Raw genomic sequence first — 24,628 nt, 5'->3', positions numbered from 1 at the left:
TGTTCCTTATCATATAGAGGAACTTTTTTACCATCAATGAAGGGAGTCCAGGTATCTTCGTTTGCTTCTGTAAGAAACCATTCGGTCCGATCAGGAACATTAAAAGAATCAAAGTTCCATGCAAAATTTGTGTTTGCACGAGACTTGTTTTTACTACTCTTGGAATTCTCTGCAGACTATCAAAATCATACAAGTTAGTTCAGAGGAAAATAAGATGCTAAAAGATAAATGGAAGGGCCAATACTTTTGTCTGAACAGAGATTTCTTTCTCACATTAGTATCAGCATCAACGTTCTCTGTCACTTTGCCCCTCTTCTTCAAAGTTCCAGTTTCCAAATAATATTGCACATCTTTCTTAGACCTGAACCGGCGACCTGAGACAGGCTCAAAGTAGTACTGCAAGCAAAAGAGACCATTTACTTAATGCTTGAAATTTTACTATCGAATGATATAATCAATTTCTCAAAATAGTAATTTTGATACAGTTTGTCCTCTCTTTTACCATAGGATTTCTACTCTAAGAAATCACAAACACGGATTAAAACCACAGCACAGCTGCATTTCATCATTTACATGCCATGTGATGAAATCATAACGCTGGATCTAGCCATGCAATAAGAGTAATTAAAACTAAAAGGATCTGATACAATAAAAGACCATAGCAAAATCTAATCTTTCTCAAAATGCTTCTTCACCTTAAGAGTAGCATAACTCTGAATTCTTAATTTCAGCCAAGCATGCTTAAGTTCGTTCAACTATTCTTGGACTTCAGAAATGAAACAGAAACAGAATGATTGTTTCAATCATGTCATGTCTACAAGTGTGATATTCCCTTTTCCCCCAGGGAGGCAGCTTGGGGAACAATTCTAACCATAAAAAATTGTTAGAAAAAACTTTATGCATGGAGTTTTGTTCCTCTTTCTTTCTTTCTTTTGTTTTTTCAGTGTGCAGGAAGCCATCTAAATCTAGCAATATCTTACATTTAGTAGAAGAAGAGCTAAATGATTGGAGATTGTGATTTTTGTACAAGAAAGGACTCGTGGGATGTATATACTTATAGCAGTATTTTGGGGTTTTGAAAAGGAATAAATTCAGAAAGTAATCTGATGAGAATATAAATTCTCAATTCTTTAACGAGTGTTTGGGTTAAATATGACACTTTTGGCAATTGGCACACTGAATAAGACTGCTTTGCTAATGAAGAATTCTAGAGTTTTATAGATCATTAATCTTGTATATTGTTTATTAGTTGAATAGATAGTGCATTTGGTAGTATCTTTTACTCCCCTGAATATCTGGGAACCCTCATTACCTATATTAGCACATTTCTTTTCTTTTATTTTAGTGGGGAAGAGAGCAAAAATAAAGCTCAAACATGATACACACATCCTGGATCCTAAACATAGAGGGCTACTAACAGCATTTGATGGCTAAGGAAGAAGACCATGTCCCATGTCAAGCACGTATTGATAGGCTCAAACAGACATGAATAATACCTATTGTTCCTTAAATACATGAATGTAGCTGTTCAAAGTGGCTATATATCCAATACTAAAATCCCATTTCAATTTGACCCAACTCAGGTTTTGACAAACACTCCATTGCGGCCCTGAAAAGTATTACGAAAATCCTTAAATCTACAATACCCATGCATTTGCCTAATCTATGTCTTTATATTAGCTGCAAGCATTGAATGTTCTAACGCCTAACGGATTTAATCCAGTGAATGGTATAGAAAAAAAAAATCTACAAATGCTTCAATGTTGGAAAATTAAGTTTCACCACAAATTCTCTGCTCTAAACTCTACTGGCTAAATATGTCAAAAAAATAAATAAATATATTGTTATAAATTAATGATTTTACTATAATAGGATTTGTTCTAAGATGTACAATAAACAGTATCAGAATGCATATATTTGGAAGTTAGCAGCTGAGCTAATAAAAAAAAAATTTCATATCCAAAGAGTAAGCAAGGATTAATACATTAATCACACCAGAAAAGAGGAACATAATTTTAAAAAGAAAATGCTCAGATTACTTGAGAAGGAATTACAACTAACCTTATCTCTGGTGCCAGCTGTCGCACCAGAGCTCCGAACCCGATCTTCAACAATCCATCCCGGTGGCAACCAACTCGTATCAACGGCCGTTTCCGATAATCTTCTCTTCTCTCGAACAGGAGTCACCGGTTGTTGATTGCCTTTGTCGTTCGTTCTGATTAGGGTTTCATCGGCGGTGGAGAGCTTGTTAGGGTCGATAGAGGAGCCGTTTTGAAGGAGGGGATCATCTGATTTGGGTCCAGGCGGGTTCATGCCCGGAACTTGAGCCGAAGTTGCAGTATCTGACGTGGAACACGCTCGGATTGTTTGAATTTTGACGTTTTTTACTCTGAACCCTGAAGGAACTAGTTAGTACTATTTCAAGGTATAAAATACTTTTCTTTTGGGTCAAAAGAAAAAAAAAAGCTGAAACTAAAGGTTCACTCCCAGCTAGCCCAAATAATGGGCTTGAGCAAACAATCCGCCACAAGTCTTGATACAAGGCCCGTATCCACCCATGACAGACCCAGCAAAGTCAGCGCCAAATCTTTATCATGATTCCATCCACAGCACAGGAGATACAAAAGCTGAAAATCACCAACTCTGTAAATCAAATCAATTAAATATCATGTCCTTAATATAGTGTTATGGGTGGGATACTAATGGTTACTAGCTAGAGGGAATCTAGTGATAAGAACTGTAGGTTAACTCAAGGGAAAGAATGAGAGTATTGCCTTTTAGAGCATAAATGTAGCAGGACAAATAGGTTTCTTAGTTTCCTTAATTCTTAAAAGTCATAAGGTTTTTATTTGTATTCTTCTTGGATACCTTCAGGTAATCTGTTGCACACAATCATTTTATTTTCCAAAAAGTTCAAGGGTCCTTGAGAAGGAATGACCAAAACATGTACAACTGAAAAGAAAGAATCTATTTAGCTAGATAAAAGGGTGCACCTTGACTACAATTAAAATGGTGTGTAAAGAGCTTGTAATAGCTATTTCAATTTGAATTTAAATAAAGAATATCTTTTTCTTCATTTTCTTCGGCCGGTAGCAATTAGCCTTCTTGAGTTTTACCTTGTTCTGAAGGTTGAATTGTGGAAACCTTAACTTTAATTCATTGATATATTCTCGAGTTGTATAAGCAAGTGAGAGACCATCTTAATGAACTAGGATGAGTTATATAAGCAGGTGAGAGACCATCCCAATGAATTAGGACTTGAGTGATCGTCTAGTTCTTACATCTTGTCATTTGTTTCTTTGATTTAATTCTTGGTTGCAGATTATGAGTTTGAGAAAACATAGAAGGAACACTTCTACTATACAATTACCTACATGCTTCTTGAGTTGGGATACGTGGAACATAGAGTGGATCAGTGTTGTAAGAGGCAGATCGAGCTTGTAATCCATTTTTCCTACTTTGGCTATCATCTGGTAAGGCACGTAATATTTTGCAGCTACTTTTTGTGAGGATTTCTGTATAGCTGCTTATTGTCTGTAAAGTTACAGCTTGAGGTAGATATAGTTTTAAACCTATACTTCATAAGAAGTCATCTTAGTAACAGAATGATAGTCAGTCTTGTAACAATCACTTTACTCAATTAGAGAAGTCTCTAGTCATACACCTCAAGTAATGTTCTATGCATTTGTTGATGACCTTTATCTCGTCATCAATTTATGATTGATATGCTGATGAGTAGTGCAGATTAACCCTTTGAATGTTAAACAATTCCTTTCAAAATCTACTCAGAAACATCGGGTGCCTGTCACTACTTATAGAAATTAGTAACACATACAGTTTGTATACGTTGTTCATGAATAGTTTGGCCACCCAGAGAGTGGAGTAGATATGACTTAAGGCCATGTAATGCATTTATTTACTAAAGTGATCCACTATTATTGTGATGACATCTTTCCGTACTAATTTGAAAGCCCTTTTATAAAATCCATACTGATGTTAATGAATACGACAAATGGAATGGCTAATGGCTGTAAGAGTCTAGGACTAGCTATATTTTCGTGTTTGTTACTTTGATAGGTGTTGCATTCTCTGACGCATTGTTTAATGTATTTTTGTTGGCCTTTTTAATAGAACAAACCCCCTACCATTTTAGAGGTCACTATCATTCCTGAATGTCCATCTATAGTCAAGTTATGAAACATGAAAATGAGCTTATTTCTTAACTCTAAGTTACTGTCTATAACCACTTTCCTTTTCCTGTTGAGTTGATCATTCACTTAGGTATAATGAGGATGAAAATTAGACAATAATTGTAGATCCTTAACAATAGCTTGTATAGTAGGACATCCCTCATACGTCTTCTTGATTTCACCTATTAAATTGGTTGAAATAATAGAAATGGTTGGGCCATAAATTTATTTACTAGGGATCTTGAAGATGACATCAGCTAGTACATTATCCCTTTAATATTTGTATTCTATGTTTTAGTCATAACCTAAGAAATTGACTAGCTATAAATATTGCACAAGAGTCATCATTTTCTAATGTAAGAGGTACTTCAGGCTTATGTAATCAATGCTAATCTTAAAATATTATCCCTATAAATAGTGTTTTCATTTAATAATAACATGTAGGATTGGATGACATTTCTCTCTTATAGACTAGCATTACTTGTTATTTTGACCCTAGAAACTTGATTATGAAAGCAATTAGATGTCTTTATTGCATAAGAATTGCTCCTACTCAGGACCTTTGTACACCCAACTTGCTTGAGAGTCTTTTAGGATAATATTTTTATTAAAGGTATGTAATGAAACAAAAATATAATATTAGTAGCATGAACATAAGCATGCCTTTTTTGTATAAATTATAATGTATTGAATCTTAATCTAGATATAATAAGTTGTAAATTTCATATATTATTATGTTAATTGGAAATCCCTTAATTTATTTAAATTCTATTTACATAATTCATGTTAAGTATAAATTGAATAAGTGACATGTTTGTTGATAAGAGAACTTATATTAAGAAATTGATTGGATGACATATTGAGATGTATTGATGATTGAATAATATTATGATAGTGTAGTCGATAACTTGATATAAACTATATACAAAAGAGACTTTGTCGAAATTTTGGTAGAATATATTAAAAAAAATTCACATCAAATTTCCCAATGCATTTAGAAATAAGATATTAAAATTTAGGTTTTTTACACTACCCCTATCAATGGCACATCTGTCTCTGCTATAAATAGTTTGTTAAAGTCTAGCAGAGCTAGAATTGGAGCATTAGTTATTAATTCTTTTAATTGATCGAGCCTTTATGGCCTCCTTACATCATTCTTTAGTAATTGAGTTAATGACTTACATATGCTATTGTAACCAATAACAAACCTTTTATAATAGCCTATTAAACAAAGTCATCTTTTTAACTGCCTTAATCCTTTAAGCAATGACCAATCTATAATGGCTTGTATCTTATAAGAATTAGTATCTACTTCTTACTTCGAGATGATGTGGCCCAAATACTCTACCCACTTACTGCAAAAGAAGCATTTACTAACCTTGCCACTAATTGATGTCCTCTTAATAATTTAAGGATAATAGTTAGATGCTTGTAATGGTCGACAAGGATTTGACTATACATAAGTATATTATCAAAGAATATCAAGATAAATTTTTTTAGGTGCTCTTTGAAAATTTTATTCATTAGACTCTAAACTATAGCTGGAGCATTAGTTAACCTGATAAGTATAACAAGGAATTCATAGTGGCCACTATGTGTTCTAAAAACTATCTTAAATTCTTCTCCTAAGGTCATTTAGATTTGATGATAACTAGATCTAAGATCTATCTTGAAAAAAATAGCAACCCCAATTAATTTTTCTACCAACTCCTCAATAATTAGGATAAGGTATTTATCCTTAATAGTAAGTTTGATCAAAGCTCTATAGTCTACACATAATCTTTATATGAAGTTGTTTTTCTTGACAAGGATAACTAGGGAAGCACATGAGATTTATTGTCTCATTACCTTTTATTAGAGGAATTCTATGGTCATGGGTTTTAAGTGGTGGCAACCCTTTTGGTTCCTGAAATAAATCTTGGTCGGTTATTAAGATACTCTGTAAGAGAGCATCCTCACTACCTTAGGACAGTGGTAGAGTAGCCAAGGATCTAGAGATAAAACCATCATTCTTCTTTACCATTTGCAAGCTACTTAAATGATAACTAACTACTTGATTTTGGCTCCTCACAAGAGAACTTAGTTATTTTAGTTCAATGGTTTGTAATTTGGATAGATTCTCCCCTTTAAACAATACCTTCTGCCCTTGCTAATCGAATGACATCCACAAGTGTTTGTAATTAAATAATATGTATCCTAACAAGGATAACCATTGTAAACCCAGTACCATCTTATAATTACTCAGCTTAATGATAAACACATCTCCCATAAAACTTATCCCTTTTATGTTTCACCTGAGTCTCTTGTATATAGACTTGTAAATAATCTTTTTTTATTAGTTGTTTACACAATTATTGGCTTAATAATAGTTAACTAAAACTAGAGTTTAAGGGCCACAATAAAGTTAAGGTAGTTATAGGTGCTCTCCGAATTAATCAAAATGCACATTGTCGTGTTGTACACCTTTTTAGTTACCTTTATGATATCGAGTCTCACTACCTTCCAATACATTTAGTGAGATGTGTGGTGTCAATTCCCTTACTTTAAATCCCCCTTCAAAAACCTTATTCTCTGCAAATCCTTCATCCTCTTTCATTACACCTAGAAAATACAATCTTTTATTTTGACATATGTATCCCGGGATGAATCTTTCATCACACCAAAAACACTACCCTTTCAACCTTCTTTCTTTTAACTCTTGGTTTTTAATAGATTTTATGAGTTTTATAAGTATTTTTGAAAGGGGTATTATTCCAGTAGGCAGAGTTTGGTTTTGTTATAGTAATATAAGGGACCATAAAGTTCTTTATGGGATTTAATGGATGAGAGTGGGTATTTTGGTAAGGTTGTGTTGTGTTGAAGGTAGAAGATCTCTTGGTGAAGTTGAGAGATTTCTTGTAGGCAAGGGTGTTGGCTTGTAACCTAGGTAGATTATAAGCATGTTTAAAGGTTTTGAGTTTGAGCATTTTCATTGTGTTTTTGATTTTTAAATCCATACCTCTCAGAAAAATAACCAAAAATTGTTTTTCATTGATCTCCATCTTATACCACAGGATATTGAAGTCCTAAATGTATTTCTCTAAGTACCTAAATTATTTTTATTACATCAACTCCTTAAATGGATCTCGTTGCCCTCCAAACCTGTAATAGATAGCTTACATATATTTTTTCCAAATCACCAGTTGGTTTCCCAAGCTCTTTAAAATTTTTTGATGCTAGTAAAGAGTGACATCATCTAAATAATATGATGTTATTTGTAGTTTTCTAGAGTCATAAATGTCTTTAATCTTAAAATAGTATGTCCACTTATATAACCATCTGTGCATATCTTCTCCATTGAATGTTGGAAAAAAATGTTTAGGTTTGTGTATCTTATAGGATAATATTATTTCTTCTTGCAAGAACTTCTTTTTAGAATTTGTTCCTTCCATGCCCGAGGCTTATTTGTCTTTACCTTGACTCAAACTATTTGGAATTTGAGATAGTCTTGCAGAGTGAATTCCATTTGTTGTGCTATAATACCCATCATGCTTTTAATGTCTCTGATTTGAGCCCTTTAGTTTTTGATTGTTTGATCTAGTTTTGAATTTTATCCTTTTAAGAAGTCCGCCAACAACTTATACTTTTGGTTATTATTATAAGTTACGGTTGTAATAAAGTTCTCGATACGTTTGAAATCTGTTGCTCTTGTATCTGATGCCATGGTAGACATTTATAGATTGTTAGCTTTGATACCACTTACTATAGGTGGGATATTAATAGTGTTTACTTAGACGGAATCCAATGAAAAAAATGGTACGTTAGCTGAAGGGAAGGGATGAAAATATTGTATAAGGTTATTGAAACTAAGTGTGAAGGTAACATGACAAATAGGCTTATTAGTTTCTTGAATTCTTGGAGGTCATAAGGTTATCATTTTTATTTTTCTTGGATACCTTCGGGTAGTTTGGTACACATATAAATATAACTACTCCACATTCTAAAAATTTCCAAGAACCTATTTAAATATATAAAATGATGTGTTTTGACTATAATTGAAATGATGCTTAAACAACTTGTAACGACTATTTTAGTTTGAATTTAAAAAATAAATTTCTTCTTCTTTGTCTTCTTTATGTGGTAGCATATAGTTCTAGTTTTATAGCATATATCAATGATAATGTGTAAATTATTGTTTCATCTCTCATTAAAAAATAATAATATTTATTAAATATAATTTAAAACTTATTAATTCCTAAACAATGCATGAATCATTTTTTCATTATTTTTCTATAAGTATAAATATAAATATAACATCCTAAATAACATAAAATAAGTTTTTCAAAAACACTCTGATTAGTACTTAAAAGTGCATTCTCATTAAGGATTTATGTCATCATATTGCACCTAAAGTATTATTAAATTCCCTAACAAAAGCATGTTTTATATTAGCAAGTCTAAAAATATAATATACCTTTAATTCATGGTAAATGTTCATCCTAAATGCAGGTCTATCACATAAATAAAAGGATTGATTGATGAGTTTAAGGATTGAAATTGAAAGGATAAAAAGAAGGCCAAACTTAGCAAAGTGTTGCTGGTGCATTCCAAACTCGAACACCGTTCAGTAATTTGATCATATCTGGAGATGTAGATATCAGATTTAGGTTCATTTTATATCGATGGAAAGGTAAGACATAGACCTACAACTTTCATATGAAGTCAAAGACTCAGTTCTGCCTTTTTCAAGCCCAAATCTTAGCAACAACGAAGACGTCGGAAGCTGTCCTGCAGCTCAAGCACTATTCGGTTTTTGGCTCATATCTTGAGTTCTAGAAGTCCAAATGAGCTCTGGTTTTTTTTTAATGGAAAGCTGAGACAATTGCCCACAGCTTCCACAATTCAGTTGGCTATAATTCTGATGTGAGCAATGACGTTTTGGCCAGCCAACAATATCAAAAATCAGCCCACAATATCAAAAAACCAGCAGCCATTAATGTCAAAAACCAGCCACCAAATCAATGGATGCCCACCAATTCTTCAATCAATCAATAGTTCTGAAACTTAGCCTATAAAAGGAGACATTGTCCATGTATTTAGTCATATATTAATTTTCAGATCAAAGTTATCTTCTTGCTTTCTCTCTACATCTTTGTAATGTTCAGGTTTTCTTTCATGCTATAGTAATCTCTTGTTTATGCTCTTCATTTCCTTTCCTATACTTAGTTAGCTTATATTATGTTTATGTTCTTATATTGCTTATTTATATTTTTCTCCTTTTTAATGTTTAGCTAAGTTAATTATGTCAAGGTGAAAAGGTTTCTCTAATGGTGTTAGAATAGGTATAATATAAACTCAACATGAGCTTTAAATGTTTATATCCAAGAAAAATTGTTATTAACATGTTTTATCTTTTTATCTTACTAATTCTTAATGCCTTGCTTATTAAATGTTTAATTTAGATTTGTGTTGTATAATATTTGGTACATCAAATGCTTGATCTTTCATAGTTTTCGGCCGAAATCGTTATTATGATAGAAACTTGATTTGTTGTTAACATAAACTAGCAACATGAATACTTGATGATATTTATAAGTATGGTATTACTTAGATAAGATAATTAATATGATCATGTTAGTAATTTATAATGAGCTAATAACGAGAAATCATCCGATTAGAACCTCATTTGTGTGTGGTTTCTAGTTGAGTAATAAAAAGAGTTTATATTATATTTATTTGAAATACCATTAGTGAATCCTATAACCTTGACATATGTTTTGTTATTGTTTAATCCTTACATCAATATCACATCCCAAAACTTTCTTCAACTCGTTTTCTGTTATTATTCTCTTCAACTCTTTTTCTTTATTTGTAATTTATATAATTCACCTCCCTGTGGTTCGACCCCGGTCTTACCGGGTTATTTTACTTTGACACTTCTGTACTTGGGACAAGACATCAACTCTTTGATCATGTCACACTCATAAACTACATGTTACTTTATTCATACTTTATTTTGCTTATTAAAAAAATAATATATATAATGTTAATGTTACTTTGTCAGGCTAAAAATTAGTGGAATCTCCATAAAATATTTTTTCATTTATGCATCATGTCTATTCATGTAATATAAATAGTCTTTTATTTAAAAATACTCTTTTGATTATATAATTTTGAAATATTAAAATAACAATCATAGTTGTGGTAAAAAAAACCTAATTTTTATAATCTGAAAGTATAAATATTAGTGTCTCGTACCTAATGACTTACCAACTTTTATTTTCTTTTTAAGTTTCATCAAAGTTTTATAGGAAGTGAAAAAAATTTAAATAAATATAGTTGGACCTGGGCTTTTTTAGTTAATAATGTTAGATGGTGCCACCTATAAAAAACACTTCGATAGCCAAGTAAGTATAGTGTTTTAAAGGTGTTGTTTTCTTATAAAAAGAAAAAATTATTGCAAGTAGTAAGTGAGAGGAGGATAATTCAAGATACCTTTTCTTTTTACTTTACCTTTCTTTATATAACTCGAGGAATAACATTTGAAAAATATAAAAATAGCTTCTTCTTAGGTAACTTTATTAGTTGTAGCCACGTTGTACAAACTAAAGGTGAAGCAAACCTAAAATGAGTTTGGTTGGGTTTGGTTTAATCTGATTAAACTAACCAAGAACAAAGAATCGAGCCTAAAATAGGCTTGGTTTAGGTTTGACCTGGTCAAATCAACCGAATAGAATATTTTAGGTTTGGTTTGATTATGGTCGAACTAACCTAACATTATTCAAACTAAGCCTTAATTTGAGATCGGTTTGACCAACCAATCTAATATTATTTAAACCGGGTCTAAAAATAGGCTCGATTTGAGTTTGATTTGACATAGTCAAATCAACCTAATACTATTTGAATTGAGCCAAAAAATAGGCTATGTTTAACTTGATTAAGACAAATATAAGAGGAGATCTTAGGTTCAATATAACCTAATCAAACGTAACCCAAACTTAGGCTTGATTTAACCATGGTCAGACTAATCCAATAATGTTTGAATCCTTAAATGTTCTTTGTTTGACCTGGTTAAACTGAGCTAATGTATTTTGCACAAATTCATATCATAATTTTTCTTATTTTTTAAAACTTATATTATCATTTACCTCTCAATTATTTTTTTAATATTTTATTAAAAAATTGACATATGAAAAGTAATGTGAGAATCATACTTGATAAAACAAAGCATACCAAACAAAATGATGCTTGACATGAGATCCTGTAAAATATATTGATAGATATTACATGATCCACATATAAGGTGGAGTTAAGCGTAGTCTCATATAAAGTGGAGAGAAAGCAATATGAGATAATGCCAAGTGATTTGTTAGATGTGAACATTATTTTTCTTATTTGAATAATTTGAATAAAGTATAAACACCCATTGTTTTTCTACACAATATAGAACTTTCCAATTTTGAAAATCTTCCTAACCTATCTACTTCTTTATTGAGGGTGATTTCTTATTATGTGAAGAAGACTTTTTCTCTCATTGTTTCTTTTTATTTTAAAAATGTCAAAGAAGGTTACTCGTTGGCTTAAATAAAACTTTGACAATAGAGATGAAGCCAATATAAGTGGTGAATCTAATCCATTTGTTATTGGTTATGACGGGGAATTAGGTTATTCGTAAGGTAATGAGAGGAATCATTTTTTTATATCTCTATCAACTTATACCATTCTCACCAATAACATATATATTAGTATGGCTGACCTTAAATACATTATTAAGATATATATAAGAATTCCAACCTTTTATAAGGTTAAGGTTCCTCTTTATAATGATAGAATAAACAGAGAACATGTTGCTCTTAATAAAGAGTTAATGTCCTTTATATATGTTTAAATTTAGGTAATCATTACCTTTATATGGTTTTATGAAAAAATATTTTTGATTATTATAATTTATGTGTAAGTTAGTTATATCTTAGTGGTTGAATGTTATTGGTAGCCTTTGATAAAGATGTAACATTTAGGGATCAAACTTTTATTATAAGACTATTTAGGTTTTATTGTACCTTATCACATTACTCTAAATGTAAGAAATATATGGCTTGACTTTATATCTTTTTTATGAGAAGAAACCAAAATTCTTTAAATTATATGTTTAAAGCTAAATCACTTTCAATTAAAAAAATAGAGATATAAGTGGGTAGAAGTTAGTTATAAGGGGTCGATAATCTCTTTAAACAATGTATATAAATGTTTCTCAGTTTAGAATGTAGTTAGTAATGACAAAACTTCTTCTCTAAGTCCTTGTGAGATGAATGTAATTAAAAAATTTCCCAGTAACCATAAATATCATATTTTTTTAGTTAGCTGAATGACTATCTTTGAAAGAAAGTTTATATGATATAAATACTAACCATTTATTGTATTTTCAAATTGTTCCAATCTTATGCTCATGTATTTTGTGTAATATTCCAAGTGGTTTAGAAAACTCACAAAGAGCCTAAAAATATTCTCCCTCTCCAGGCTATTAAATTAAAAAAAATAGGAGAGAAAAGAGGATACCCAATAAAAGGTTGAAAATTCTAAGAAAAAGGTTGAAATGGACATTAAGCCTTCTAGAGTAAATAAAAGGAAGCATATTATAATGGATTCAATAGTGATTAGATATGCTTTTCACAAGAGAAGTAAAAAGAGTATTGATTTTAGTGCACCTTCTTTAAGTCCTCTTTTTAATCATGTACCATCAATATAAACAAGTCATATTTTAATTTTTTGTGATGTTGATTTACCCGTTTCAGGACAAAGCAATACCATTATTGGTATTAGTTCTGGTTTTATGGTATTTACTGGTGGTAGCTTTGGATTATATACTTTTCTGAAATGAAGGTAAGGAACCGACCTATTCTTTCATTGAATTTTGACAACACAGGGAGGCAACTAAGAGTGTTTTATTTAGAGAAGCCCTCCCAGTTTTGGATTAACATGACATAGTAATACATTATTTTGTTAAGATGTTTTAATTTTCATGAGATAAAGAGCAAATTAAAGATTGCAGTTTATAAACTTATATTAGCTCCTAAATAAAAAGTGCTTTTTAGAATTTCTAGGCACTGTCACATATTATAAGGAGACAGGAGGTAAAGAGAAATTAAATATGTAGCTTGTTAGCCAACACCCAGGGTGAGATCAATATGCTTAAGGTTAGTTAGTAAGAAGCCACAAAAGAAAACAAAAATTTAAAGATCTCTTACAACCTTGCTTTTCAAGAAAGAGATCAACTTAATAATGATCTTAAATCCATTCATGTATAAGCTATAAAGTATATAGGAGGGGTGGTAGAGTGTAAGAGCAAGATTATTAAATTAGATAAGGTTGTTGAGAATAAATACAATGTATTGCTTGATATCAAAATACTTAAGCCTTTTCAACTATTTACCTTATGTCACGATGGTACAATACTTTACTAGGAGATTAACTTATTAATGAAATGGAGAATCTTTATTTTTAGAACAAGGCTAAGAGCCTTATTGTTGATTTCTCCCGTATATTTATAGAGGTCCATGACTTTAAAACTCATCATCCTTATAAAGCTCAAGCTAATTCTCAAGGTCACTATCTTTTTAAATCTCCTCCAATTGACATGGATGAGCAGAAGACTCTAAGATTTTTTAAGATAATAATTTTTTATTAATAAAAAAGAACTTATCCACTTTTTACTTATAGTATTAAAAGAAGTAATAAATGATCAGGATCAATCATACAAAACGAAGCCAAAACTTGGGCTTTGCCAAACCGAGAAGATTAATAATCATTGAGATAAATTAATTTGAAAAATATTTCAATCAATTGAGCCAAGACTAAAAGTAACTACGTTCAGTAAAATTCAAATTAAAAAAGTATAGAGAAAATAAGCAAATAATTATTTGAAGAAAATAACATGAACACAAGTTAGCTTAGAGAAAATAACTTGGAATCGATTAGTCAATTGAGTGTATTTGGCTTGGTCAAACCTAAATTTAAGAAGTATCAGAGAAATGTGAAGAAAATCCAAACATGTTAATTTGGAAAAAGAAATTAAAATGAAAATATTGAATATAACTTTACCTTGTAGATTTAATTAAAGAAATAATTATTTGATGAGAGAGACATATAAAGCTACTTTCAACTTTACTAGTTGAAAATTCACATATTTGTAAATATAATCCTCAATTATATTCAAGAGTTATAATATAAAAAACTTGACCATGATCCTCTCTTAAAGATTAAATAAATCTTAAGGAGAACATATTTTTATGATTTAAAGATTTAAAATTTGTTGTCCTTACTTTCTTAAAAAATAAACCTAACACCTTTGTACTTTTTTGGGTTTTAATTTTTATCCCATATCATAAAGATTTTAAATATAATGAAAGTTATACCTAAATTATAATACAATCATTAATATAATAAAAATTAAAAATATTACAAAAATTAACAAGCAACAATTTTAATTTTTAACAACCATTCCAAGCAAGTCATCAAACCAATATAATGTTAGCAAATTATAAACACTTTAATTTGTTGCTTTCTAAACTAAAATAAACTAAATAGAAAATTCAATTAAATATTAGAACAAAATGAGTCGTTAATACCAATATTGTATGGTTTGGAATAAATTACAAGAAAGACTTGTTATTTAAGTTCACAAAAAAAATGAAAAAGCTAAATTTTATAAAATGCAATTAGCATATTTCAAAAGATAACTTTTAAATGTGATTTGAAAAAAAAAACTCATTTTTTTTAGTATTTTGTTACTATTTTCTAATTCAAGTGACAATTAAATATTTATGGCTTTAATTTTCCAATAAACAACTACAAGTAATATTCATTATTACTAAAAGAAAAGGATGCAATAAAAATTTATCCTAAAAATTTATTCTAAAATATAAATTTTATTTTATTCTGTTTATATGTTTTTCTTAATTGGTGTCTGAAAATAGTAAAAAGTGATGAAGCGCTTGTCAATTATTTTGATTTGTTATTTTTACTTTATTGTTTTTTTATTAACGTGGATGTCCGGACCAACTTGCGCGTACCACGATTAATTTCACGGGTCTTGAAGTTAATGACCATGTAAACTTCCAGTGACCATTATATGAGCAATTAAGGACTCAAACTTGAGATTATCACTCTATTGTTTTTTTTTTTTAGATTAACGTGGGTGTCCGGGCCAGCTTGCGCGCACCACGACTAATCCCACGGGCCCTGAAGTTAACGACCATGTAAACCTCCAGTGGCCATCATATGAGCAACTAAGAACTCGAACCTGAGACCACAGAGGGAGCAAACCCCTTGGTCTCAAGTCCTTATCACTTAACCACCACCTAGTGGTTATCACTCTATTGTTAATTATATTGGATGATGACTTTTAGTGGTTTGATGCTAATAAAAGGAAGAGACCTGTGAGGTGTGAGGGAAGCATCATGATGTAAAGATAAAAAATTACCTTCAAAGTTTTTTTTTTTTAATTTTGTTTGTGCTATAGCTTGATAAGCCCATTATTTGCATTCTTCCTTGTTACAGTCGCGATGTAAAGATAAAAAAATTACTTAAAATAAGTTTGGTTGAATTAATTTAAGTTTATTTTGATAATTAAATTAAATTAATTCAATACAAAAGTTTAAGGTTATTTTAACCTGGTCAAATAACTTTAATATTATTTAAATTGAGTAAAGAAAAAAAATTATTATTTTAATTTGATCTAGTTAAATTAAAAAAAATATTTTACATAAATTCATATTATATATTTTTTTTTAACCCTCATCATCTATATATATAAAAAATATATAATGAACATGAAGCTATTATTATTTTTACCTTAATCACTCATGCGAAGGACTTTTTTATTTCTCACACCCAAAATACTTTTCATATCGAATTCTACAACGTGGTATACATGAAATGCCTCGTATGATTATTTTAAGAGCTTGGGTTTAACTTTTTATGTTCATGTTATTTTGCAATATAAATCATAAATAAAGATAAGGTCTCGATGTCTTCAAATCTTCAACATATAACCAGTAACCTTATTTTCCATGTTTAAAATACCCATCTTGATAAAAATGTGCTAAAAGTTTTGACCTTGAAATAGAGTTAAAAATCTCGAAAATGTAATTATAAAGCCTATAAATCTTCAAAATTTGATGAAAAATCTCGAGTCGCTACTTGAGATAGAGATAATTTCAGATCAACATCTTATTATGAATATTTTTTGTCAAATTATCTAGAAAATAACGCAGCGACAAGATAAAGAAAGTTGTGAAAAATCCTCGCCTTGGAAATCTTGTCTTGGAAACAGATTTTGATTTTGTTTCCAATATGTGTAAAACCAGAGGGACCAAGTTCGAAGTTTCGCACCTTTGAATTAGTGGCATCTCCGCGTGCTATGTCAGCAATACGAACTAATATCCTATTTGTTTTTACATTTAAAAGGGTTTTTAAAAAGTTTGATTTTGATTTTTATTTTAAATTAATTTTTTTAATGTTTTTAAATTGTTTTATTTATTAATGTAAGGAATAATTTTTTTTTAAAAAAATATTATTTATAAATAAAAAACATTTTAAACGCCATAAATGCACTATTCCTTAAGAACTCTGGCTGGTTATAATTGAAGTGCTGTCGCTGCGTCTGCTCAAGATCAATGCAAAGATTTCCTTGTAGCTTTGTCGATCCTACCCTACAAGTGAGTTACAGACAGGGAGTTCACTCCAAGTCCGTTTACACGCTCGGCGCTTTTTAACGGTTACCACAATTTAAGAGCATCGTCATAAAAAAAATTAAAATATTTTTTTAATTTTAAATTAACTTACTTTTATATTTTTAAATTATTTTGATATATTATTATTAAAAATAAATTTAAAAAACCAAAATAAAAAAGCAACCTCAGTACACTAAATTCCAGAAACAGCAAAACTGGCTAATCACTTTCCTTTACCAAAGCCGGCTCAACTCTCAATCTCCGCTCACTGATCAGCTCAGAAAAAATGGCAAAACCTCGCACTCTTTTCCTGCTCTTATTCACTTTCTACTACCACTTCAGCTCCAGCTCCAGCTCCGCCGCCTACACAGTTGGTGTTAACTACGGGACCGTAGCAAACAACCTTCCTTCACCATCCCAAGTAGCTAGCTTCCTTAAAACTCAAACCACCATAGACCGGGTCAAGATCTTTGACACCAACCAGGACATTCTCCGCGCCTTTGCCAACACTGGAATCTCAGTAACTGTCACCGTCGGCAACGGCGACATCCCTTCTCTTGCCAAGCTCCCTGCTGCCCAATCTTGGATCGCCGCTAACATCTTACCATTCCATCCTCAAACATCCATCAAATACATTGCAGTAGGAAACGAGGTCCTTGCCACTTCCGACAAAGTTCTAATAGCACACACTTTGCCTGCTATGAAAGCCCTGACATCAGCACTTGAACTTGCTAATATCACTACTATTCACGTCGCGACTCCTCACTCTCTAGGTATATTATCCTCATCTGAACCTCCCAGTACGGGCCGGTTTCGAAAAGGGTACGATCAAAGAATTTTTGCTCCGTTCCTCGATTATCACCGCAAGACAAAGTCTCCTTTCATGGTTAATCCATACCCCTATTTTGGATTCAAGGCAGAGACTTTAAACTACGCGCTGTTTAAGCCAAACAGCGGAGTTTTCGACGCGGCGACGGGAAACAATTACACCAACATGTTCGATGCTCAGCTTGATGCGGTTTATTCGGCGATGAAGAGGTTGGGTTATGGTGATGTTGACATTGTGGTGGCGGAAACGGGTTGGCCGTCCGTGGGTGACCCGAATCAACCTGGTGTAAGCATGGAGAACGCGATCTCGTACAACAAGAACCTCGTGAAGCACGTGAATTCAGGAAAAGGAACGCCTCTGATGCCTAATAGAACTTTCGAGACTTACGTTTTCTCTTTGTTTAACGAGAATCTTAAACCCTCGGTTTCAGAGAGGAATTTCGGGTTGTTCAAGCCGGATCTTACCCCGGTTTATGACGTCGGAGTTTTACGCAATGACAAGGTAATTTCTAAAACTTCATCTTTACTCCTTTTAATTACTGGAAACAAAACATCAGTAGAGGTAATTAATTTCTCTTCGCTGCTCTTTAATGGCCTTAATTAATTACAGCCGGATGATTTTCCCACTTAATTCACAACTAAAAATTCATTATTACTCCTTTGATGGTAGGCTGAGAATTGTTAATTTCTTGTGGTATGAAATATTTAAATCAAGATGTATAAGAGTTTTATTTTATTTCTAGGTAATAATAACGCGTAAGAGATTCAGAAAGGGATGCGTTTTGGCTAAACGCCCATTGGGCTGTCCGTACTTACGATTGTTTTTTAATTATTTTTTTAATATATAAAAATAATATTTTTTAAAAATATTCTTAATATTATTATATAAAATAATTAAAAAATTAAATTTTATTGAAACTCCAGGAAGAATTAATATATAAAAATAATATTTTTTAAAATTATTCTTAGTATTATTGAAACTCCAGGAAAAATACATGCAGCTAGAAACAGGGTCTAGTTAGAAGCTGATTTTTCAAGTTAAGATCTGACACTACGCAGCTTTTGTGCTGTGCGGTGCGAGGACAAATGTCGTGTTACTTATCTATTCGTTGTTGGGTTTGATAATGGTTTCAGTATTTTCTTTGTTAAAATAATATATATATTATTTTAAATAATATGCGAGGACAAGTGTCCTGCCCTTTATGGTTTTTTTTTTTTATGAAAGGAATATATTGTTTTGAATTATTTTGGTGAGGCACTTTAGGCTAATATAATATCATTGCTGCATAGTGCTCTCAAGATTTTAAATTTTGAATTGGGATTCCATCATGACCGTGTGGTCTGTTCTCTTGCACGTCAAAGGCACTGGCTCCGACATCCGGTACGGCAGCGGATGCCCCATCATCGTCTAGTCCCGGGAGGGAGAAGCAGTGGTGCGTGCCAAAATCAGACGCTAGTGATGACTCGCTACAGAAGAACATCGATTACGTGTGTAGCAATGGAGTTGATTGCAAGCCCATACAACAAGGTGGGCCTTGCTTTGTCCCTGATACTGTGAAGTCACATGCATCATATGCAATGAATGCCTTCTATCAGGCCTCTGGTCGTCATGACTTCGACTGTGATTTCAACCACACTGGAGTGCTCACCTCCATTGACCCAAGTAAGCTCTCCTGGCCTTCTTCCTCACCTCGTTAAAAAAATAAAAAGCACTTTGATTTGTGTGGCTAAAAGCTGTCTTGTGTGACGTAATTTTTTGTTGGAAGGTTACGAGGCGTGTGATTATCCGTTCGATGGGCTAAAGTGGCAGCAAAAGTCGGTAGCGGGAATCTCGAGGAGATTGTACTGCACCGTTGAAGAGATTCTTATAGTGGCTTCTGGCTTGATATGTATCCACTTTTTTCTTTTTTAGTATGGGGGAGCCGCTTGTTTCTTGCCTTGTAGTGGGCTTAAATGGTGGTTGGGCAGTTGGCCTTTCATTTATTTTTGGGCTTTAATTGGACGGGTAGGTTCACTATTGTTTGATCCGGTATGGCGAGACGATGTATCTTTGTGCCCGAGTTAAAACCAAAACAAAAGAGATCGGTTTAAATATACGATTCTTTTAACAAATTTATTAAATAGATAAAAAATTCATGAAATTCAAAAAAAAAAAAAACCTATGGATTCAATGTCACTCGCCAAAATTTATGATACATGTATAGAGTACAGGTTCAAGGAAAGCATTCTTCATAAAAACAAAAGGTTCCAATGGATTTTAAGATTTAATAATATAAAAAGGGAATATAACAAAAATTAAAATTAAAATTAACTTGCCCTTTTCTTTTAGCATCGGCATCGGTGGTTGCTAACTTTTTGTGACTGAGAGGTAGTATATTTAACATAAATGGAAAGAAAATTGATTATAGACACACACACACTAACCTTTGGGATTGGACAGAACTGGTGGGTGTGATATTATGGATGCTAAACAAAATTTTAAATGATTTTAGTTTTGTTTTTGTCCCTTGCGTTTTGTTGGTAACTTTTTTTTGAAAAAATTTGACGAATGTCAATTTCGTTGTAAAGGACCGCATTAAAAATATTAAAATAAAATATTTTTTTAATATTAGTATATTAAAATGAATTAAAAATAAATAATTAATAATTAATTTTCAATAAAAAATAAATTTTAATGCACATATATTTGAACCCCCTCTGAATTTAAATAGAAGAAACAGTTAAATTAGAATTTTTTAGGGATGTTTAAGCATGTGTTTGAGAGTGAAATAATAATTATTTTTTAATAAATTTTTATTTAAAAATATATTAGAGTGAAATAATAATTATTTTTTAATATATTTTTATTTATAAATATATTAACATCGATATAAAAATATAAAATAAATAAAAATTTAAAATTCTGTGGACACCACGTTCCAAACAGGCACATAATGTTATCTTATCTCATTCGTAGTTGAACATGTGGAGTGCACCTAAGAAACGGAACCCAAAATGTACGATCACCTCCGCTTCCTCCACCACCGCCGAACGCTAAGCTTATGAGGTTTTGAAGAGGAGGAGACCCGGTCAAATTATATATATCTTTAATTGACTCGATCCTTAATTCATAAGCGACTGAACAAACAAATAATATGATGCATTACAATTACAATTATAATTATGGCTAAAATAATAAAATAAAATCCCATTTCATCGTAACTTACTGTAGAAGAGGGCACAATTCACTATAAACGACAAGTTTCAATTTTTTTTCCCAACAAATTTTATATTTTTATAATTTCATCATCTCGAATTATATTAGCAGCATTTTATATGTTATCGTTTGCTTCTTTTTATATATGTCCACACCTGGCCTTTTTTTATATTATCTTTTATTTTTTTAATTACTCTTCTATTTTAAATAAAATTCACTATAAATAAATAATGGTATTTAAAAAATTATCCACACTTCTCATAGTTTTCAAATAAGATTTTAGTTTTTTAAGATAATATTAAAAACTACTTTATGAATTATTATATGTGAACCTAATATGCAAAGTGTATAAAAAAATATATGCTCATAAATATTAAATGAGAATAAAATAAAATAATAATTATTTTTTATTGTAAAAGTTTTATATAATTTTTTCATATTAAATATATTTTTTCTATTTTTTATTAAGCCTTGCTTTTAACATAATAAATTTCTATTTAAAAAGCAATAATTTTCATAAAAAATAATAATAATAGAAGAATGAAAGAGAGTTATGATTGAAAAGATAAATTATAATTTCTATTTAAAAAGCAATAATTTTCATTGAAAAGATAAATTATTGATTGAGATATTTATAAATATTTATTTTAATGGTTTTTAGTTTTTTATTCAAAAATCATGGTACTGATACAAAATATTTTTATAAAAACAAAAAAACACATTAATTAAAAAACCTACCTGATAATATATATATTTTATTTATTTATTTAAAGTTAAATTGTTACTTTTTAAAAAATATCTATCTTAACTGCATGAGAACAAAATAAACAATCCATCCTTCTCTGTTTTGCCGACACACAAGTTACTACTTATCACGAACACAAATATCGTCTAGAGCTAGAAAGCTGAGGTCGAAGAATTGAAGCGAAGAAGAAAGAGAAACAAGAAAGAATCAATATGCCAAGAAGCAGTTTCGGGGCTTCTTTCGCAACTCCAAAACTTAATGTGGCAATCGACACGGGTAATCCCTTCCTCAATGTCACCGTTGATGGTTTCTTGAAGATTGGCACCGTACGTATAGTTCTTCCTTTATATATTTCTCTGTTCTTTAATTTGTTTCTCTCCATTTCTTGAACTGCGTACCATTTGCCATGTTTTGTTTCAGGTTGCAGCAACTAAATCACTTGCTGAGGATGCATATCATGTCGTCAAAGGAGGTGCTCAATCTGATTCTCTCGTATTTTCTTTCAAACTCACGTGAATTATAAGAAGGTGTCATCGTATAATTAAGAAGCCTGTTTTTGGTTATCTACAGGAGTATATTGTGTTTAGATGATCAGATCATATTGCACACAAAATCAGTTAATCACTACTAATCTTATCTGATTACCAGTTCTAGACTACAGTAACCGGCTGGTTTTTTGCAGGGAATTTCTCAGGTCGCAAGATTGAGCATTCGGTGAGCATACATATATAGGAAATAATTATGCTTTACGCTCCTCCAATTGTTTTTGGTGATGTTAGTGAGTTATGTCTTGCATACTATAATACAAGTCTGCAATTTGTTCAGATTTCTCAAGTTACATTTGTTGATGAACCGATGCCAATTTGAAATCAGTGGAAGAACGAGTTGATTTAATAGTCATATCATCGACTAATGTTTCCTCCATCTATAAATTATCCGATCCATGATGGATATGTTCAAATGCGGCTACATGCTTTACCTGCTCTTCTTAGTTTAGTCTTCTTGATATTTGTATATATCTGCAATTGCCCTAGATATCCAAGAACGATGTAAGACTCTGGTTATTCTAGGAAGACCATTAACCAGCTTTTGTTAATGACATGCACTAGCCAAATGGTAGCCATGGAATGATGGTATTTCGAAATTTTTGTGAGGCCAGTTGCTGCTTCATACTCTTTGGTAAAGGGTAGCCACAAAGTTTCATTTTCCACTAGGGATGTCTTATGGTTGCATTTCAATGTTAAGCATCATCTTGAGAGTTGGGGTTCCTGTAGAGGACTAAAGTCAGCTGAAGCCTTTTGGATTATGGGTAATTGTTGATTTTGAAGTTCGAATTGTCTCACGGGACAACTCAAACCAAATATGTAGGGAATAGTTGTTGATGGTCGAACAAAATTAGCCTAGAAGATTTCTGGTAGCTAGTTTGAGTTGATAGTCAAGGTAGCAACAAGTGAAGAATGCAAAAAATTCTCTCTTTCATACTGATGTAATTGCTGTTGTTGCAGTTGAAGAAGATGTGCAAGGAAGGTGCTTATTGGGGTTCGTATGTGCTGCCTTGCATGCTATATTTAGCCAACCTTTTCTGTTAGGGAAATTCTTCAGTTGCCTTGTGTATATTTAGCCAACCTTTTCTGTTAGGGAATCATGCATGCTTCTTGGCAAATTCTTCAGTTGCCTTGTATCGGTAAAATTAAACAGCTTTAAGAATTTCTCATACTGAATGTGCAGGAACTGTTGCTGGCATGTATGTTGGGATGGAATATGGAATGGAGAGAATTCGTGGCACTCATGACTGGGTACGTTGTTTGTACCTTACTATATGAACTATAGTCTCAATGGGGTCCGAATATAATCATAAGAGAATTCAACAACGAGGTTGCTGGTTCTTTTAACCTTTTCTTTTCCAGTTATAATCCTTCTTTCTCAAGAACACTTGAGTTTGCATCTACTTTGATTGTGAGACCCGAGAACAATTTTTGGGGACAGATCATGTTTGCTGCGCTAAATGATTGCTACTTCTGCTGGTGTGCATCTTGCCAAAATTAGAAGGATATGTGTGATAAACTAAGTTTTCAAAGACAAAATCCGTGGCTTGAATTGTATAAATACGCACCGCTTTTTACTCCATAAAACTATTGCAACTAAGATTATTTTGGTCATTCAATTTCATTCTGCATAAAACTTTATTTGCTGGTTGATGGTTAACATGATGTTGGAACTTAAAGTTCCAGTGTCAGTCCTTTTCTGATATTACAGAGCATGTGTGTGTGTGTCTGTGCGCAATGCATGCTGTGTGAGCATCCATTGTATACTTTCCGAATATATGCATATACTCTTATTTCTATTTAACAGCTTTACTTCTAACGGTATTTGTTCGGCCATTGAATCCCTTGCAGAAGAATGCCATGCTTGGAGGTGCTTTGACAGGAGCTCTGATATCTGCTGCCAGTAACAAGAATAAAGACAATATTGTAATGGATGCCATTGCTGGGGGTGCCATTGCAACTGCATCAACATTCCTCAACTATCTCATATGATCATGGAAATGTATAATTTCTGCTGCCAGTCGCAAGAATAAAGACATTACTATGATTGATGCCATTGCTGGGGATGCCATTGCAACTGCATCAACATTCCTCAACAAGCTCACATGATCATGGAAATGTATAAACTTTCCCCTATCTCACTGAACTGCTGTGAGGAAGCATTAAAAACTATGTTGATTTTCATGTTAAAGTAAAAATATGCAAGGAAACTGATATTGATGCAATGATTTGTTTCCATCTATTTCCCGCAAGTGTTCTTCTCTGAATAAAAAGTCGCCTTTTCAAACATCAATGTTGAAAATCTTTGGTATGCTTAGATATAAAAATGAAATGTTCATATAAGTAGTTATTAGCAAGGGAGGAAAAAAACCCTGTGAACGGTATAACATCACGGTCTAGCAAGTTTACATGGT

At 31.7% G+C, this 24,628-nt stretch overlaps 3 protein-coding genes across 3 annotated transcripts; 2 read left to right on the top strand and 1 right to left on the bottom strand.

Moving 5' to 3' along the window:
* Positions 1-5: 5 nt before the first annotated feature.
* On the bottom strand, positions 6-2,716 carry LOC105118938 (methyl-CpG-binding domain-containing protein 5-like; the record flags this gene model as incomplete). Its single annotated transcript, XM_011016993.1, has 3 exons — positions 2,062-2,716; positions 274-396; positions 6-176 (listed from the first exon to the last, which is right to left on the bottom strand). Coding segments are annotated over exons 1-3 (546 nt in total), but the record flags the coding sequence as incomplete, so codon positions are not given.
* Positions 2,717-17,115: 14,399 nt separating this feature from the next.
* On the top strand, positions 17,116-19,819 carry LOC105118937 (glucan endo-1,3-beta-glucosidase-like). Its single transcript, XM_011016992.1, has 3 exons — positions 17,116-18,230; positions 19,091-19,391; positions 19,495-19,819. Exons 1-3 carry the CDS (start codon positions 17,187-17,189, stop codon positions 19,638-19,640), a joined length of 1,491 nt encoding a protein of 496 aa, XP_011015294.1. The 5' UTR covers positions 17,116-17,186; the 3' UTR covers positions 19,641-19,819.
* Positions 19,820-21,775: 1,956 nt separating this feature from the next.
* On the top strand, positions 21,776-24,503 carry LOC105118936 (outer envelope pore protein 16, chloroplastic-like). Its single transcript, XM_011016991.1, has 6 exons — positions 21,776-21,995; positions 22,090-22,141; positions 22,352-22,383; positions 23,175-23,208; positions 23,398-23,465; positions 24,066-24,503. The coding sequence occupies exons 1-6, from the start codon at positions 21,882-21,884 to the stop codon at positions 24,204-24,206; spliced, it is 441 nt and encodes a 146-aa protein (XP_011015293.1). The 5' UTR covers positions 21,776-21,881; the 3' UTR covers positions 24,207-24,503.
* Positions 24,504-24,628: the final 125 nt, after the last annotated feature.

This window comes from Populus euphratica, unplaced genomic scaffold, assembly GCF_000495115.2.
Source record: "Populus euphratica unplaced genomic scaffold, PopEup_1.0 scaffold2358.1, whole genome shotgun sequence".
Classification (NCBI taxonomy): domain Eukaryota; kingdom Viridiplantae; phylum Streptophyta; class Magnoliopsida; order Malpighiales; family Salicaceae; genus Populus; species Populus euphratica.
The sequence above is the reverse complement of the archived record's forward strand: the minus strand, read 5'-3'. Positions and strand labels throughout refer to the sequence as shown.